Source organism: Gadus morhua, chromosome 14, assembly GCF_902167405.1.
Source record: "Gadus morhua chromosome 14, gadMor3.0, whole genome shotgun sequence".
NCBI lineage: Eukaryota > Metazoa > Chordata > Actinopteri > Gadiformes > Gadidae > Gadus > Gadus morhua.
In genome coordinates this window covers 6,148,026-6,165,112 of record NC_044061.1, presented here as the reverse complement: position 1 = coordinate 6,165,112, position 17,087 = coordinate 6,148,026, and the positions used below count along the sequence as shown (strand labels likewise).

At 45.3% G+C, this 17,087-nt stretch overlaps 2 protein-coding genes across 3 annotated transcripts; both read right to left on the bottom strand.

Moving 5' to 3' along the window:
- Nucleotides 1–31: 31 nt before the first annotated feature.
- cers3a (ceramide synthase 3a) lies at nucleotides 32–12,352 on the bottom strand. The gene is made up of 11 exons (XM_030376574.1): nucleotides 12,073–12,352; nucleotides 9,476–9,687; nucleotides 8,943–9,060; nucleotides 8,124–8,242; nucleotides 7,709–7,766; nucleotides 7,095–7,145; nucleotides 5,302–5,394; nucleotides 4,651–4,779; nucleotides 3,269–3,375; nucleotides 2,499–2,652; nucleotides 32–1,565 (listed from the first exon to the last, which is right to left on the bottom strand). Exons 2-11 carry the CDS (start codon nucleotides 9,646–9,648, stop codon nucleotides 1,362–1,364), a joined length of 1,206 nt encoding a protein of 401 aa, XP_030232434.1. The 5' UTR covers nucleotides 9,649–9,687; nucleotides 12,073–12,352; the 3' UTR covers nucleotides 32–1,361.
- Nucleotides 12,353–12,782: 430 nt separating this feature from the next.
- lins1 (lines homolog 1) lies at nucleotides 12,783–16,521 on the bottom strand. Of its 2 annotated transcripts, none has more exons than XM_030376572.1 (6): nucleotides 16,101–16,521; nucleotides 15,914–16,015; nucleotides 15,641–15,782; nucleotides 14,932–15,546; nucleotides 14,540–14,720; nucleotides 12,783–13,946 (listed from the first exon to the last, which is right to left on the bottom strand). In XM_030376572.1, exons 1-6 carry the CDS (start codon nucleotides 16,434–16,436, stop codon nucleotides 13,112–13,114), a joined length of 2,211 nt encoding a protein of 736 aa, XP_030232432.1. In that variant the 5' UTR covers nucleotides 16,437–16,521; the 3' UTR covers nucleotides 12,783–13,111. The 2 variants fall into 2 exon arrangements, with proteins under 2 accessions (XP_030232432.1, XP_030232433.1); XM_030376573.1 differs by having other exon boundaries at nucleotides 15,926–16,015.
- Between the last annotated feature and the right edge of the window lie 566 nt (nucleotides 16,522–17,087).

The following is a 17,087-nucleotide window of genomic DNA, read 5'->3' as shown; positions in this document are numbered from 1 at the left end:
ATACAAAATAAAAATAATATGAAGGACTATGAAAAGGGTAAGAATTTATTCAATTAATGCCGTTTCATTCCTGCAGCACCAAAGTCATAAAACACAGCAACAGAGTGTCTGATTAAAGACCAGCAATGATGGAACAGTATTTAGCCTAAAAAATAAAAGGAGAGATAGCCTACATGCCCATGCGTGTCCATTAACCCACGAGGTATTTTTTTTATTATTTCCTGCATTACAACACTTCCAAAATTAATACTTCAATTTATTTGAACATTCAGACTATGCTTTCTGTAAGAATCCCTTCAACATTGAAAGCACATTAAAACTCCTTCAGCAATCAGCTGAAACCATGGGTTTCTTGGCCCCGCCAGTAGAGTCCATGTGTAAACATAAAAAAAAAACGGTTTTAAGACAAAAGCTGCTATTACTTCATGTTTCAGTCAATAGGCCTGGTACTTCACGATCTATGAACTCACATTAAACGCTCCGGTATTCGATTACACTTATTTGTACAAGGAATGATTATTACGTCTATTAGTGTTATTAAGTAAGGTGAGACGTGAGCTGGAACGGCAGAGCACAGCTGGACGGAGCAAACTCTCAACCGTTGTTTCCCTTCCTTCAGCCGTTGAGTCATTTATCTACTCCTTAACCGGTAAAAAAAATAAAAGAATGAAGGCCATGCAGCCAAGACATTACAACCACTACACTCCCAGCATCTCACCCCAAACACGAGCATTTGGAGAAACCCAGGGCGATACTGGAGTGCATTTCATCCCTCGCTGACCACGTCTAGCTGCAACGCGCTGCAGACACGGTTGCCAGATTGGTCGGGAAATCTGGTCCAATCTGGCAACACTGCCAGCAGGTCTTGATAGATGAAGTGGCAGCTGTTCCTGGGGTGGGGGGGGGGGGACATTTGACAGTATGCAAGTCACTACCGCAGCCCCTTCGACAATATGGGATGCATTAGGCGCAAGTAATGAAAACAAAAGCTTTTGTGTTTTTGTTCGCCTGTTTTTCTTACTCGCTTCCCATGTTTACAAAGCCGGGGGCATTGCTACTGACAACCGTGTGGAAAAACTCAAGCGCCGCAGAGCCGTTCATAGTGTCCTTCTCTGCATGTGAGGGACGCTCACTGCATGCTGCGCATGCTCGAAAGATTTCTCCAAGTTGTATGAATACGTGCGTGTGCTTAATAATTGAAGCACACTTTGTTGGTTGTTATTTTCTCCGTATTGAAAATAACATTTGATTGCATATTAAACATTTAACATAATACATTCCAATGCTGCAGTTCTCGGGCATTACATAGGCGCACCGTTCCGATTTGTTCCGAACGTGGATTTATTGTAGACGCCACCAGCTCAGTACACAGTCTTTGCTTGGCAGGTTGTCTCCGCGAGAGACAAATGTCCAAAGCGGCCGTTTTTGCCCTCCTTTCTGACCACCCGTCCAGAGCCGTTTGAATGATTGCTCTGCTTCCTCTCCATCTCCTCGGTTGAAGTGCCCTCCTCCTCTTCCTCCTCCTCATCCTCCTCTTCGTGGTCACTCCTCTCGTCTCTGGTCATCTGTACACAAAGAAAAGAAAATGAAACAGGATTTGAAAAGAAAGGTGTAGAAAATAGAAGGAGAGAGAGAGAGAGGGATGAAGGAAAATAAAGGGACTGAAAAGGTCTCTCAACCATTTTCAATTAGAGCACATGGAGAGAACAAAAGAGAACAAGATATGTTCCTGAAAGGAGCATGAAAGAAACTTGAGCTAGAATGGAAAACGGTGTTCTAAATGTGCGTCAGGTCAATCAAGTGTAGAGCCCTATATAATAACTCTCACCAGGAGATTGAGGCTGCAATAAAATTGTGTGCTGAGTAAGCAAAAGAAGACCTGATGTGATGTTCCAAAACGCATGCAATGTATTACATGTTGGATAATAAGACAGAGGTGACCAATGAGTACTTTATTTACTGTATCTTCGCTTTCATACTGACAACAAAGTACTATGTAACTATTTACAAACTACTAAATATGTTGTTACCAATTAGTGACTGATACACTTAAAATAAGGTATTTTCCGGTCATGGTGTATTCAAATATATCAATCTTTTTGTACAAAAAAGATTGATTTCATGGCTGAAACCGCCATCAGTGTGTGAATGTGTGCATGAATGGGTGAATATTAGCGCTTTGAGCGGCCACTGGTTAGAACGTTTACCTGTGACTGACAGCCTGGTTTCTTATATCATACTCAGGGGCGCCGAAAAGGGGGGGTAAAGGAGACGGATTCTAGGGGCCCATGATGGAGGGGGGCCCAGAGAGGCCCCTAATGATGATGAAATTATAATACATAAAAAATAATGAAACTAAGTTTCATTCTTTTCATGGGGCCCAAAATCCCTAGCGGCGCCCCTGATCATACTTGTGGTATGTTTGTATCTCTGGAAAAAGGTAATGCTGGGTACACCGACCAGGCAGGACGGAAGCGATAATCCCGGGATGGTCTCACCTTGCCGAACAGGAACTTGCGGACCATGCGGAGAATGAGGTAGGCCCAGAATATATGCAGCAAGAGCAGGACCACCAGCATGACGTTGAAGAAGTAGTAGCCGAAGAAGGGCGGGTAGTGCTCGACCGGGTAAACCCAGGTGCAGTGGATCAGCCTGGTGAACAGAGATCAGACGTTAAAGCCACGGCACAGAACTCCTCTTCCCAGCATGCAACTGAACCAAATTACAGCAGCCGACTGAACTTTTATGGGCGAATGTAATGACCCAAAACCATTAAAGTTAAGGTTTTAAGTAGTTAATAGTCGTCATTTAGTGCAACATAATTTCAGAACAGAACTTCAAAAACTCCAGTTTTTCCAACTAAGCTTTTTCCACAATACTTTATAATGATGCTCCATAAAACCTTCAAATCCAGCTTGTAAATTTGCCCTGATTTGTTGTAATCATCACTGTCCCATAGTGTGTTTGCCAAATGATATGCAGAGTAAGCTTTGAAATAGCCAAAGAAAGTATTAATTGGACTATTGATTTTCCTGCTGACTGAAACATCGGCTTCTGCATATGCATGATGTCTCCCCATTCGGGGGAAAGGATTAAGAACGATAAAGGAAATGTACACCTCGGGCTATCATCTGGGAAACGCGGAAGATAAAGACTTAATAAAAAGGACACTGGTAATGAATAGAAAAGCAATGTATCAATCATGCACAGTACGCACACACACACACAAACACGCACCCACACGCACACATGTAATGTGTTGGCTTACCAGAATGGAAAGATGATCAGTCTTGTTACCATAAACACTATGGCAAACACAACAAACAGTGCATTGCACGTCCTCTCCCATTTGGCATAGTTAAATAACTTGGCAGACTATAAGAGGGAGAGAGAATGGTGTTGTTAGTCATCCCCACAACACACAGCATCATTCCCAGCCAAAGCTAGGTCAAGTCAAATATAAACTTAGACCAGACTTTTGGACTCAGCTAACCTCCAGTTAAAGTGTTACAGTAAGGGCTAGGGCTTAGGGATAGTGCTATGGTTAGGGCTTTGGCTATGATTTAGGGCTAGGTTTTACGGTAAGGATGAGGGCTAGGTTGGGGTTTAAAGTCTACACCTAGACCTTACTTGTAGGCTTGATTGCCCTCCAGTAAAAGGGTAAGAGTTGGGGTTAGGGCTATAGTTAGGTTTTAGGGTTAGGGTTAAGGCTAGGTTGGATTTGAATGTCTACAAACCTATGCACGACTTGTAGAGTTAAATGATCTCCAGTTAAACAAAGAAGGGTTTGATTTACAGCTAGGGCTAGGGATGGTAAAATAACCTGAGAGAGTGAGAGAAGAAGAGTGAAAGAGAGAGTGTATGTTTGAGAGAGAGAGAGAGAGAGAGAGAGAGAGAGAGAGAGAGAGAGAGAGAGAGAGAGAGAGAGAGAGAGAGAGAGAGAGATAGAGTGAGAGAGTTAGGGGCCACTCACACTCGGGCTGCGGCCCCGTGCCCGAGCTCATTTGCATACTAAAGTCTAGAACGTTTGGCTAGTGTGACCACGCCGTCCGTATTCCAGCACGGAACAGCCCCTTGGCCACGGCACACTTGGGAGAGGTGTGCCGTGGCCAAAGTACAGATGCTAATGAGATGACACACGCACACGCGCGGATACGCAACGTGAGCTGGATGACGTAGTCCTTCTTTCTTTATAGGTCCATGCCCTTCTTCCCCACCACAATCATTTTAAACAATGGCGGCAAGCGGTTCACGAGTGGGTTTACGTTGGTGCGATAGTGAAGCCGAGTGTTTACTTGAAATTTGGGCCGACGACAGCGTTCAGTCGCAGGCTGGACACCACGCTTGGTGATGACGTATTTATCGTATTACGACGTGATGACGTATGTATGAAGGAGCAATCGTGCCCAGGCCACGGCCTTTGGGAGCAGTGGGGGGAGGGGGGAGGGGGGGAATCGTGCCGAATCTTCCTGCAGCACGGAACAGGCAAACTTGCCCAGTGTGAGTGCGCCCTTAGAGAGGGAAGAGAAAATCTTGTTTGCATTCCACTTACAGTCGTCCCATCATACTGCATCACCGTGGGTCAAAGTCTGACCGGGGGAAGCCCTGTACACTCTACACACCCTGGCCAGACGTGCGGACCTGACTGACCTCCAGCAGCACGTCGGAGGAGTCGTGGACCAGCATCACGAGCGTCCCGATGCGGATGTAGTTGACGCACCAGGAGAAGGAGAGCAGAGTCAGGGTGGCCAGGTGGTGAACAATCTGCTCCTTGAAGTCCTGGAGGGGAGGAACCAGGACAGTGTTGACCTTCTGAACCTCAAGAGATGTTACCCCTGTTCCCCCCCCGAAAACCTGGACGTTTCGATTAAGACCGGCAGACTTGTAGTATCGCAACAGGATTTTATAATCTGATACTGCCGTGCAACGTGAATATTAGCAAAGCATTGTAGGAATTTGCATAGTCTAATTTCCTCCTCATGAGTCAGCTAGAGGATACTTGAAGGAAGGCATTAACATACAACGTTTTAAGCAAATTGACCTTTTCATCAGGTTTAACTTTTGAAATTGAAGCCTCTATCTTACTCTATTACATTGATCAAATAATACTCTCAGCTATAAGCTTCATGTGTTGCCCTGTATGGCAAACAAAAACCTATTTGTGTGTATAGATAACAACCTTTGAACTATAAATAGGCGTGTCACTTATAAGCATTGGCTTTCCAAGTGTCTAATCCCAAACATGCTCAGATCTAGCGGTCAGGCTGGAGGTGTGTCCCCACCTCTGATGCTCATACATACCTTCCTTTTCACATCAAAGGTAATGCTGAAGAGCAGGGACCCATAGAAGCTCATCTCAAGGACGTAATACCAGTACTGAGACTCCAGCATGGACTAGAGAGAGAGAGAGAGAGAGAGAGAGAGAGAGAGAGAGAGAGGGAGAGGGAGAGGGAGAGGGAGAGGGAGAGAGAGAGAGAGAGAGAGAGAGAGAGAGAGAGAGAGAGAGAGAGAGAATGAATGAAAGAACAAAGGTAAAAAATGTTGAGGGAGACAGAGAGTGAGAGAGAGAGAGGGAGACAGAGAGTGAGATAGAGAGAGGGGGAGAGAGAGAGAGAGAGAGAGAGAGAGAGAGAGAGAGAGAGAGAGAGAGAGAGAGAGAGAGAGAGAGAGAGAGAGAGAGAGAGAGAGAGAGAGAGAGAGAGAGAGGGAGACAGAGAGAGGGAGAGAGAGAGAGAGTGAGAGGGAGAGGGAGACAGAGAGAGAGAGAGAGAGAGAGAGAGAGAGAGAGAGAGAGAGAGAGAGAGAGAGAGAGAGAGAGAGAGAGAGAGGGAGACAGAGAGTGAGAGAGAGAGAGGGAGACAGAGAGTGAGAGAGAGAGAGGGGGAGAGGAAGAGAGAGAGAGAGAGAGAGAGAGAGAGAGAGAGAGAGAGAGAGAGAGAGAGAGAGAGAGAGAGAGAGAGAGAGAGAGAGAGAGAGAGAGAGAGAGAGCGAGAGAGAGAGAGCGAGAGAATGAATGAAAGAACAAAGTAAAAAAAGTTGTAGGAACAAATAGGCCACACAAAGAATCACACACCCACACACATACACACACACACACACACACACACACACACACACACACACACACACACACACACACACACACACACACACACACACACACACACACACACACACACACACACACAGGAAAGAATGCGTAAACCCAATCTGCGTCTCGGTCACACAAAGCACCCTGTAAACCAAGGGGTTGTCCCTGTAGGCAGTAGGCTTTGTGTAAAGGCCCCACAATTTTGGAGGAAGCAACTCTATATGGCTAAAGCTCTCTCCATTGTGAAGCCTACGACTACCAGCCCCTACCACCCTCACCCCACCCACCACCAGACCACCACCCTCCTGAAAGGAAGGGAGAAAACACACATGTCTGATAACGTAGCTCTGGGATCATCTATAATCCTGGGGCCGGTGTGCCACAAGTGACCTCATAGAACTCCTGATTAGCTTCTCTGGCACACCGTGAGGACCACACGGATGCAGCATATGCAGACACACACACACACACACACACACACACACACACACACACACACACACACACACACACACACACACACACACACACACACACACACACACACACTTAAATAAAAATACACTCACACACAAACACACGCACACACAGTGTTCCTCATTTTTAAATAACATCACACACACATAAACACACACACACACACACACACACATTGTTAAAAAAGAAGAACACACACGTATACACACATACACACACAAACACACTTATACACACACACACGCATGTACAAGAACCGTGCTACATTTCTATATAAGGAGTTGTTTGAGCCAACATGAAAACTATTATCAGCGGCCTGCTGGAACGGCGGAGCTTTACGTCAAGCGTTTATCAGTAATGGATGTGGATGCATTACACATTATGCCTGCATGTGTGCATTATGTACATGTGGTAATGGTTTCAGGGGTGGGGGGTGATGGATCTGACATGGCAGTGAGGTTGAAGCCATTCATGGCTTTTTACACATGAATGGTGAGAACACACCAGCGTCTTGTCACTCACTGACCTGCTTTGGGAATCCTGTCCACACTTGTCGAGTATCATAGAACCATTCTTTCTGTAAAACAGTCGAGACAGGAATACAATATTCACTTATGTTTGGTGGTTGGAGTTTGGTTGTTTGTATTTCTCCCTGGACAAACGCTCTCCGCAACAAAATGACTCAAGACAGATGCTCCACATAAGCCAAAATAAATATGCTCCCGATGTGTGTGTGTGTGTGTGTGTGTGTGTGTGTGTGTGCGTGTGCGTGTGCGTGTGTGTGTGTGTGTGTGTGTGTGGGTGTGTGTGTTTGTGTGTGTGTGTGTGTGTGTTTATTAGTCTGTTTCTGCATGGGTTTGTGTGTGTGTTTGGGTGTGTATATGTGTGTGCATATCTAATTGACTTGGCTACCCTGGCTGTTGTATTAATACAATGAAGACAGTTACGATCAGTCCCGTGTTGAAACAATTCCACAACAGTCCATTTGAAAACATTGTTGTATAGAATGTAAAGTCATGTGTTTCAGGTTTTGTTAGGCTAGTGGCTGCATGGTGCTGAACACAATATGGCAACAGAAAACCCTCAAAGATCGTCCACTATGCTTTACCATATGTTTCTATATTGTGTAGGTATACTTACATCATACAGAGCTAAAATTCCTCCGAAAAATGTGAATAGATAGAAGACAAACCTCCAACTGTACGACAAAGACACAAAAGGCCCATGATTAGTGGATTGGTTATCGTGCGTTATCACAGTATATGGCAGTTATGATACGGTCATATACTTGTATTAGAATACCAGGACAGAGAGAGAGAGGGCAAGAGAGAGACAGTGTGAGAGAGAGAGGCGGCGATGAGAGAGGGAGAGGAACAACAATAAAGACTGTTCATGAAAAACAGGAAGAGAGAGAGGTAGAAAGAGCAAGTGATAGACAGAGACAGACTTATAGAGAAAGAGGGAGATGGAGAAGTGGGGGAGAGTGAGAAAAATAAAAGGAGAGAGAGAAAGAAAAGGAGACGCACAAAGATAAAGGGAGAGACAGAGTGCTGACCTGGCCTCTCTGAACTTCTTGAGGACTCCGGGTCGGTCCTGATTGCGTCGTCTTCTGAACCAGCGCTCAACTTGCCTGCCTGACAAGCCACTCTTCTTGGACAGCCCATCGACAGCAGACTGCAAAGGTGTGACATGGGGCACAAACATGAACGCATGTAAACAGATGAACTGATAAGGAGATGGAGCCGATCACAAATGGCGGCATGGTGGCTCAACCTGCTAGTGTGCTAGCCGGCTTGCTGTGAGCCAGGTGGGATTTGAGCCTATGTCATTCCCTATCTCTTTTAATTCAATTTCCTGTCTTCACTGTTATGTCCATGAAGGTAGAAAATCCCATAGAAATACAGTGTACATATGAATGGAAAAGATGCGTCAATAATATTGCTCGAATTAACAAAAGGTGTAATTTGTTGAAAGTTGAAATCGTTACTTTCATCTAGCTTCCCTCATCTCTTTCCCTCTTTCACCGCTCATAGGATATGCCTTTAAAGGTATCCATGATCAATTTATACATTTTTGCTTGTTTCACTCTTGTATAATTCATCATATTGTGTTAAGTGATTTGGAAAAGAGCTATATAAAATAGTAGAAAGGTTGATAGTTCTGAGTGCAGTGTGTTCCTGCTAATGTCAACAGGGTTTGGCAGAGGGATTCATCAGCGTTTGTTAAAGGGATAATCTAATCACTAGTTAATTCCACCATCAGCATTCACATGGAGCTCATCAAGACCAAAACAACAACAACCCATCAATCAAAGTCAAGTTGACCGGCCAGGTTTGAGAGACTCGCTCTCACTTTAAACCAGGTGACCTTTTACCTGGCCAGGGCTTCTGGTGTGGGAGAGATAGTGAAGTTCAAGGATGGGATTGTCAGTGACCCTCAGATGAACTCGCTCCTTGATCCCAAGGGAGGCAGCGCATGGTGTGGCGATGAACCTGGGATAACACATTTCCATTAGCAAGATACCACACACACACACACACACACACACACACACACACACACACACACACACACACACACACACACACACACACACACACACACACACACACACACACACACACACACACACACACACAAAGAGAACCACACAGATAAACTTGCAACCAACAGCTATGTGAGAACCAAATGCTCAGGGATTCCATTATTCAGCCCTGTCCTTGAAATGTTCTCTCTGGGTGAAAGTGTATTCAGCTGACTCAGGACCTCTCTTTATTAGGCTCTGAGCACTACAACATATCAAGGAATCACTAGACCATTTTAGCGTTTATTTCTTTAGCAGTGGGGGCGATTGGAACAGCAGAGAGTCTAACACGAAGGGAGGAGACGTGGGAGTGCATCACTGACCTTTCAAACGTGTATCTGACCAGCAAGAAGACCAGGGCGTAGGGGACGGTGACGTAGAGATGGGAGGCTTTGGCGTACACCCGTCCGTCCCTGTCCTCCAGGTCCGCCCACGTCAGATTGACAGGCAGCCAGATCCGGTCCCACCAGAAGCAGTCGTACAGTGTGTCGAACATCCCTGCTCCGCCCTGGGGGGCAGCGGTCCCATACACAACCTGGGAGAGATGGTGATGGAGATGATGGGGGAGGATAGGATCGGCTGAGGGGTCACTCCCAACCATGTAGCCGGCGTTTAATACTGCATGATTTGTTCTCCAAACGATTGATCGTTTATAGGCACCCCTGGTGACCCCCCCACCCCCCTCCTCCCCAACAAACACACCACACACACACTCGTATAAACACAGACGCACACAAACACACACAAATGAGTGATGTTTACACTGAGTAAATTTGAGTAAGAGTTGTCACCAAACACACATTTTAATTAATGTTATTATGTACTAGGTGCACAAAACCCTAATTAATTACAAAAAAGGGATTATAGGTTTTGATGACCGAGTCCTTAGGGCACTTCCGAAACCTTTTCCAACCCCAGTGAGAACTGAGAACCCAGACAAAATAAAAAATGTGGCAATGATTTTGTTTGCTGTTCATTTCCTGTGACGTCAAGCTCCTTAAAAAGGTTTTACTTTGCATGAGCTGTGACCATTAGCGACCAAACGCTCTCCCATTAAAGTCCTCACAAGGTGCTGCTTTTCCAAAACAAATACTGATTCAACGGCCCTCCCTATTTCCAAACACCTCCACGCCTAGTGCCATAACCCACATGGGAAGACAAGAGCTACATAGAGAAAGAGCAATCATGCAACGAGAGAGAGAGAGAGAATGGAGAGAGCCAGAGACATAAAGGGCTAAATGGAAAGCATGGAGAAAGAGAAAGGCAAGCAAACAAGGGAAAGCAAGTGTGCGACTCTGCGTACAGCGAGAGAGGCAGAAAGAGAGTGTTTGCTATATGTCGTCTGTTTTGAGGTCAAACACATGTGCAGCAACAGTCAACAACCAGGGAGCCAACTGTCGCTTCAGAGACAACGCGGTCAACCCCTATCTGCGTCTACTGTGTGTTTAGCCAACTTGTCTACAAAACATCCAAAGAGAAGAGCACGCAAACAGGGCTATTAGTATTCAATCGAGGGGCCAAGAATCACTGAGGAAGGCGGCCACGATGGCTGCCAATGCACAAGGGGAGAGTTGCCGCACAGGCCCTCAGCTTGAAAACAGGTGGAATTTTGCAACATTGATCCGTTGGTCTCCCTGGGTGACAGTAATGAAACAAATGCCGGGGTAACAGTCCCCGTTTTCCTCGGGTGGAACTCCATCGGAGCTTTCCCATAGGAGATTCCGTTAGTACCTCAGCAACAACAGTTCCGGTGCTTGGCAGGGAGCGTCTGATACTCAGTGAGTCTTCCTGTGGATAAATATGCTCAATTGCTTAAGGCAAAATATTAACGTACAACCACGCTTGTGTCATTGAATATAGAGCGGTTTAATAACAACATGTGTGGGCCTTGGGGTGCATTGCACTTCATGGCCCTGGTCGGTCAGGAGCCCCCATGATGCCATAGCTTGTGTCAGCACATTTGGTGAACAGTTCCCACACTCACCGAACCACCTTGTCAAACGACTTTAGAGTGCAACTAGCCAAGCAGAAGGATTAATTGCATGCATGTATTATTTTCAAAACCAAATAAAAAAGAATACGCAGAGAAAATAGTTGCTGCTACCAATGACTTAGATGAATGCCCAATTCTTCCACGGTGTGACAGATTACACTCTTTAATGAGGCAGTAGGCCTACTTTGTGATTGTTTTATATCTTGCTATGAAAAGTGAGGAAACAGTGAAAGTTACCCACCGCGATGTGTTTCAGTAACTTAATCTCACAATCAGTCGATTGTGGACAGAGTAATGCCCTGCTTTGCACTGATTGACAGTCCTTTGGGGACTATTCTATTCGCACAAAAGCCCTCTCTTTTCCCTGGGAATTAATTCAGCCATGTAGAAGAAAACACTATCCAAGAGAATGCCCAATTCTTCCACAGTTACAAGTCTACCACAGCATACTAGCTGTACGGCAATGTACTATTTCATACAGTGGGCCAATAAGAAGAGGGTAAAACAATGCCCTTTGCTAGAAACTTTGTGTGTAACAAGACTGGACAGCTTTGTAAAAAAATGGAAAACATGAAATAATGGAAAAATCTAATCCTAATAAAAATTAAACATGAAATCAACACCGATTGAAAGGCTTTAAAACATTGGATTCTGCAGCAGGTTTTAATAACAGGAGCTCTGTTCATCCTAATCCAACCATGACAAAACTTCCAGAGCACTTCACCTGCGGGCAGACTTCCCGAGTCGATATCCCCTCTACAAAACACCACTCCGGCTTCGAGTATCCCTTGTTGCCATCAACACAACTTCCACCGTCAAATAATATCATTTTTCACATTTTGAAGCGTTACTAAATTTCTGTGATATCAATTAAACAGAAGGCATCATCGTTTCACCCAACACATTCCAAGGTCGGAGAAAACTTACCTATATAGTCACGTCAGTAACACATAGGCGGCTGCCGCTCTCTCTCTTTATATATTGTTGATCCTGCGTGTGCTCGGGGATATCTGAAGCGAATACCTGAATCCTCTATTCCCCTGAGCAGCACGTTGCTATGAAGGCACTGTCTCTTTGTTTGAGGTGCTTTACGGTTACACCCTGACTAGGACACAATTACATGGCTGTTTTGTTTTCCTCCTCCCTTCAGGTAGCAAGCGCAGGAGTGAGGGGGGTGGAGAGTGACACACACACACACACACACACACACATTCTCAGTTTTCCTGGCCGGCCTGCAGGGATCCGCCGCCTTGTTTGCATTGTGCCCCTGATAAAGTACAAAGAGCGCTAGTCTCCCACACTGGGCGCACCGCGGTCACCTAATATAGATCTGAATGTATGCATTGGTGAACCTGATGTGGTTGCACTTAGCGATAAGGATATGGTAGTGATGTGATGGACCATTTTTACATAATAGACAAAAAAAAGACGTAAACAATAAAAGTACATGGCTGAGGATGGGTGTGTGTGTGTGTGTGGACTGATAAACGAAACAAACAAGGCATAGTTCAACATGGTACACCCTGCCAAGCTAAACGGAAAGCCAGCGTTCCTCGCCATACACAATGATTAACTAATGGCTAGTGAGGCTGATTGTGATCCTCATCTGATGAACAAACAGGGAGCCAGGGTGGGGCCAGCATTGATTATCGTCAGATAATTTAATCAAAATAGGAAATATGGTTGGTCATGGTGAGAACACATTTATATGCAAGATTTGACCTCTGACATTATACATGAAATGACTATATACCCACTATATAATGACACTCTGTGGGGTTCCTTATAAGGCAGCATCGGTATTATGCATGTCCTATAATATATACAAATGTTATACAGTCCCATCAATTTCATTTCAATAGTACATTGTCATCATAATACCAAACCATATTCTCCTATAGAGATATATTCAAAGCCCACTATACAAAACACCAAATGCATAGATTTCATCGTTTATAAGTCTACTCTAGGTGTTAGGTGATAGGTGAGATAGATGCACCTCCTCAGCCTGTGCCAAGAGTTTAAGTAGCGACTTGGGGTTATAGGGAAACAGATTTTTGGTGTTAAGCTTAGCCACAACCCTTCTAAGGTCTGACAGGCACAACAGGGATCTGGTCAATGTTCTACCACCTTGCGTGTGAGCCAATCCTGTTGTTTGTCCAAACTGTGATGCTGCTAGGCCCAAATACGGTGTTGGCCTCTCTTGCCCATGGTCACACACTACATCCTGCACCTGAGCTTTTCTGTCAGGTAGATTGTCGTCTGCTAGTGCAGACATGGCACGTTTCTCAGAGTCAGGAAGCTTCGCTCTCCTGTTCCCCTCGTCAGCATCCTTGTGAGAAGCTTGCGAGACCTCCATTTCTTCTGAACCGGACTCGTCCGAGCTACTGTAGTCAACTAGGCAAAGCCCAGAGCCCAAACCAGTAGACGCCGGTCTGGTTGGCACGTGTGCGGTAGGCCTGGTAAATAGCTTGGTCCGATCACGATCTGAGGCTGCGTGTGTGGTTCCCGGCGTTCCGACACGCACCGGTACGGAAAATGAAAGCTGTGCTCGAACACGAGGGTCAGATTCCTCCATTTTCCGACACGCCAGCAAGAATCCCGGGAAGTCCGCCCTGAGATGCTTCAGGTAGCGCACCAGGTACTCCAGAAAGCAGGTTTCCGAGGAGATGAGGAAGTCCAGGAGGGTGCTGGGATCAAAGGAGACGCTCCGGAGGAAGAGCAGGAAGTGGCAGTGGGGGTTGAAACCAGAGGAGCAGGACGTCGCCGACACAGCCTCGGGATTTAGACCAGGACACCGGCTGAGGAGGACACAACAACGCACAGACCGGGATCTCCTTCAATGGGCTTTCTTCATTACATTTGAATTAGAATGGTCTTTGCATTCAATAGACACCTACAGGATTGATGCCCTTTTGAGATGTGAAGGTTCTCCCTTCTTAGAATAAAAATGTTGATCACAGCAAAAGTTCGAAAAAAGTATGGCTAAGAAAAAACGCTTGGCAAAAACCGACACACAACATTTAATCAAAAAGTTTTCATGGCTTCTCTTTTGGATATAAAAGATAAAATACCCTTTTCCTTCTTTCCCACCACCAAATATGAGCAAGATAACACCAAGTTTATGGCCAATATCCCTGTACAAAGAATCATGTTGCTTGCCTAACAAGTCTGTGTCTTTCTATGGTCATCTGCAGACCATTTTCTCATTGTTTAAATACTGGTTGTCATGGTGCTGCAGTAATTTCTTGTTATTCCAGTTATTCAAGACAATGATCTTTCATTTTCAGGAGGAAAAGATGGCGGTAACCAAGACTAGGTATTTCTTCCATAAAAAAAACAAAAACATGCATGATTTCATTCCTGCTACAGAACTCATGATGTTTTCCCGCACCTGTTGTAACGAAGGTACAGGGCGAGTAACGTTTTGGCCGCTTCCATCATGTCATCGTCCTGCTCGGTGAAGACCAGCAGGTACCAGCAGCAGAGGTGGGAGGACTCTGCCAGCGGGACCCCACGGTCCTGCAGGAACCCAAACAAAACCCCAAGACATGCTTCCACGGTGCGGTCAGCAGCTGTCCAAAAAAAAAAGAATAAGTGACTTTGTGTATTGTAACAGACGGTCCGATGCTGCCCTCTACTGGGCATCTTTTGTAAGGCGGTGTTGAATCAGTTATGTGAAGTGTTCTATAGCGTTGAGCTTCTAGCTGATAACAGACATTTCCCGACCTAGCTAGCGGCATAACCCACTCCTCAGGACACAACGAATGAATGCGATGATTGTACCTGCTCCTGTCTGCAGTGTCAGCTCCAGGGACTTGAGGACCACCAGACCAACCGCTCTGAGCATCACGTGGTCTGGCTTCCGATTCCGACCGCCTCCCTGGCCGGGACCACGGTAAGGTCCTCCAAAAGAGGCTGCCGCCACCATCTCCACGGGTACGAACCTCAACCACTCGGCAGAGACCGCTCCCAACACGGTGTCCGCCAGTGCCCCCATATCGGTCCCGAAGTGCTCATCTCTGGACGCCGGGGCCGAGATCTCCCCGAGGGCCAGGTCCTCTCCGGCCTTCTGAAGCAGAGTCCTCTTCATGAGCAGCAGTACGCGCCTCTTCAGGATGTAGTCGCAGGAGGAGGAGGCGGCTGTTTTAATGAGGGGTCGTGCTCTTCTGTACGCCAGTCTCTGGCATGGTGAGCAAACGTCGGTGCTGCACATCAACCTGGAGGCACAGAGGATCTCCAACAGGTCCAGGAGGGAGGAGAAGGTCACGCCCCAGCTGCGGGTGTTGGTGGGTAAATGCACCGCAGACAGTCCGTCGTCGACTTCCTCCTCAGGGAGGAAGCGAGAGACTAGAGTAGTCAGGTGGGGATCGAAGGCCATTAGAAGCTTCTGGAGAATCTCTGGTGGTGAAAGAGTAAGCTCAATTAGACTGAGAAAAACATTAAAAGTGTATGGTAGTAAATAAGCAACTGGAGACATGCACGCCACACGCACCCGTTTTTCTTTTGTCTGAGTCTTTAAGAAGTATTTTAAAGACACTGATGAAAGACCACATGCATGGATCCAGTTCTTTGCCAGTGGGGCCGTTCTGAAATGCCTGCACACATGTCTGTTGCCAGATTTGGTTGATTTCCCCCTATAAAATGGAAAATAATGTCAGCAGAGTAGACTCGACAACATGCTGAACAGCAATAAGCAATATAATAATATAGTATTATATGATTATGTCAATAGCAATGTTATCCCGTCATATCATGCACAAACTACCTCAATGCTTACAGAAGTATGGAGCTGGTAGGAAACGTATGATGATACACATTTGGCAGCCAAATGGGATATCATCTGGTCGTCGGTGTGGAATCGATGAACCTTTCACAGGGTAAGCATATTAATTTCAATGCATCCAGCTGTTAATTTATCATTCGTTAAGAGTCAGTACATTTAGAATACTCACAAGTCTGGACATGACATTTGCCTCTTGAAACACTTGTTGGATTTGCGAGAGGTACAGAGTAGTTTCTGGCCGCATGGTCTGAGACATGAGATCGACATGTATCTTGTCGACCAGGGTCAGAGTGATACAAGTCAGCTCGGTCATATTTACATGGGAACATTTCGCAGTGTTACTCCATGCACACAAGCACGAATCGTCTTGCAGAGTAACATTTCGACATAGTACTGCACATATATTGGTTACTAAATCACTGGCGATTTGGTTCGGAGGTGATCCGTTGAGAAGACATGTGTATGCATCAGTAATACACTCAACACAATCCTTTATACCGTCCATGATGGTACATTGAAAGATTAGAATCTCTCCATCCGCTTTGACAACGTGGGTGATGAATGAAAACAAACTCCGCGCGTCTCTTCCGTGCGACGACAAACCACGTGATAAACACGGAAGTTATTCTTAAAAATATGACAATATATATTTTTTTTTTTCATCTTCATAGATAATATGTTAACCTTTCCGGAAGAGTCTTCATTTATGCTAAATTATTTTAATTTATTTTGCATCTCTTTATAGCTTTCATACAGCATGAACAAATATACGTAAACGACGCATCTATCGTATGTCAACGTCTATAAACAAATACAAATGAACTGGGGAAATGCTATTGATTTATATATAGATAGAAATATAGAAAGAAAGATGTACAGCAATGTGTATGAATACTGTCTATCAATTTAAAATAATATTTAATATGAATGTAAAGCCACCAATTAATATCGGTAGAGAAATATTAACATTATAATACATAATAAAACAGTGCTTTTTATTCTGAAAGATCTGTCCATTCAGTCACGTCTATGTCATGTATGTTGGACTGTGCCAGGTATTTTCATTCTGCAGCCGGATGTTTGTGTGTCAACGCTCTTCCTCTGTCGACGCTGATTGGCTGAAACACACCTCTACTCTCTTCTGGACGCTGATTGG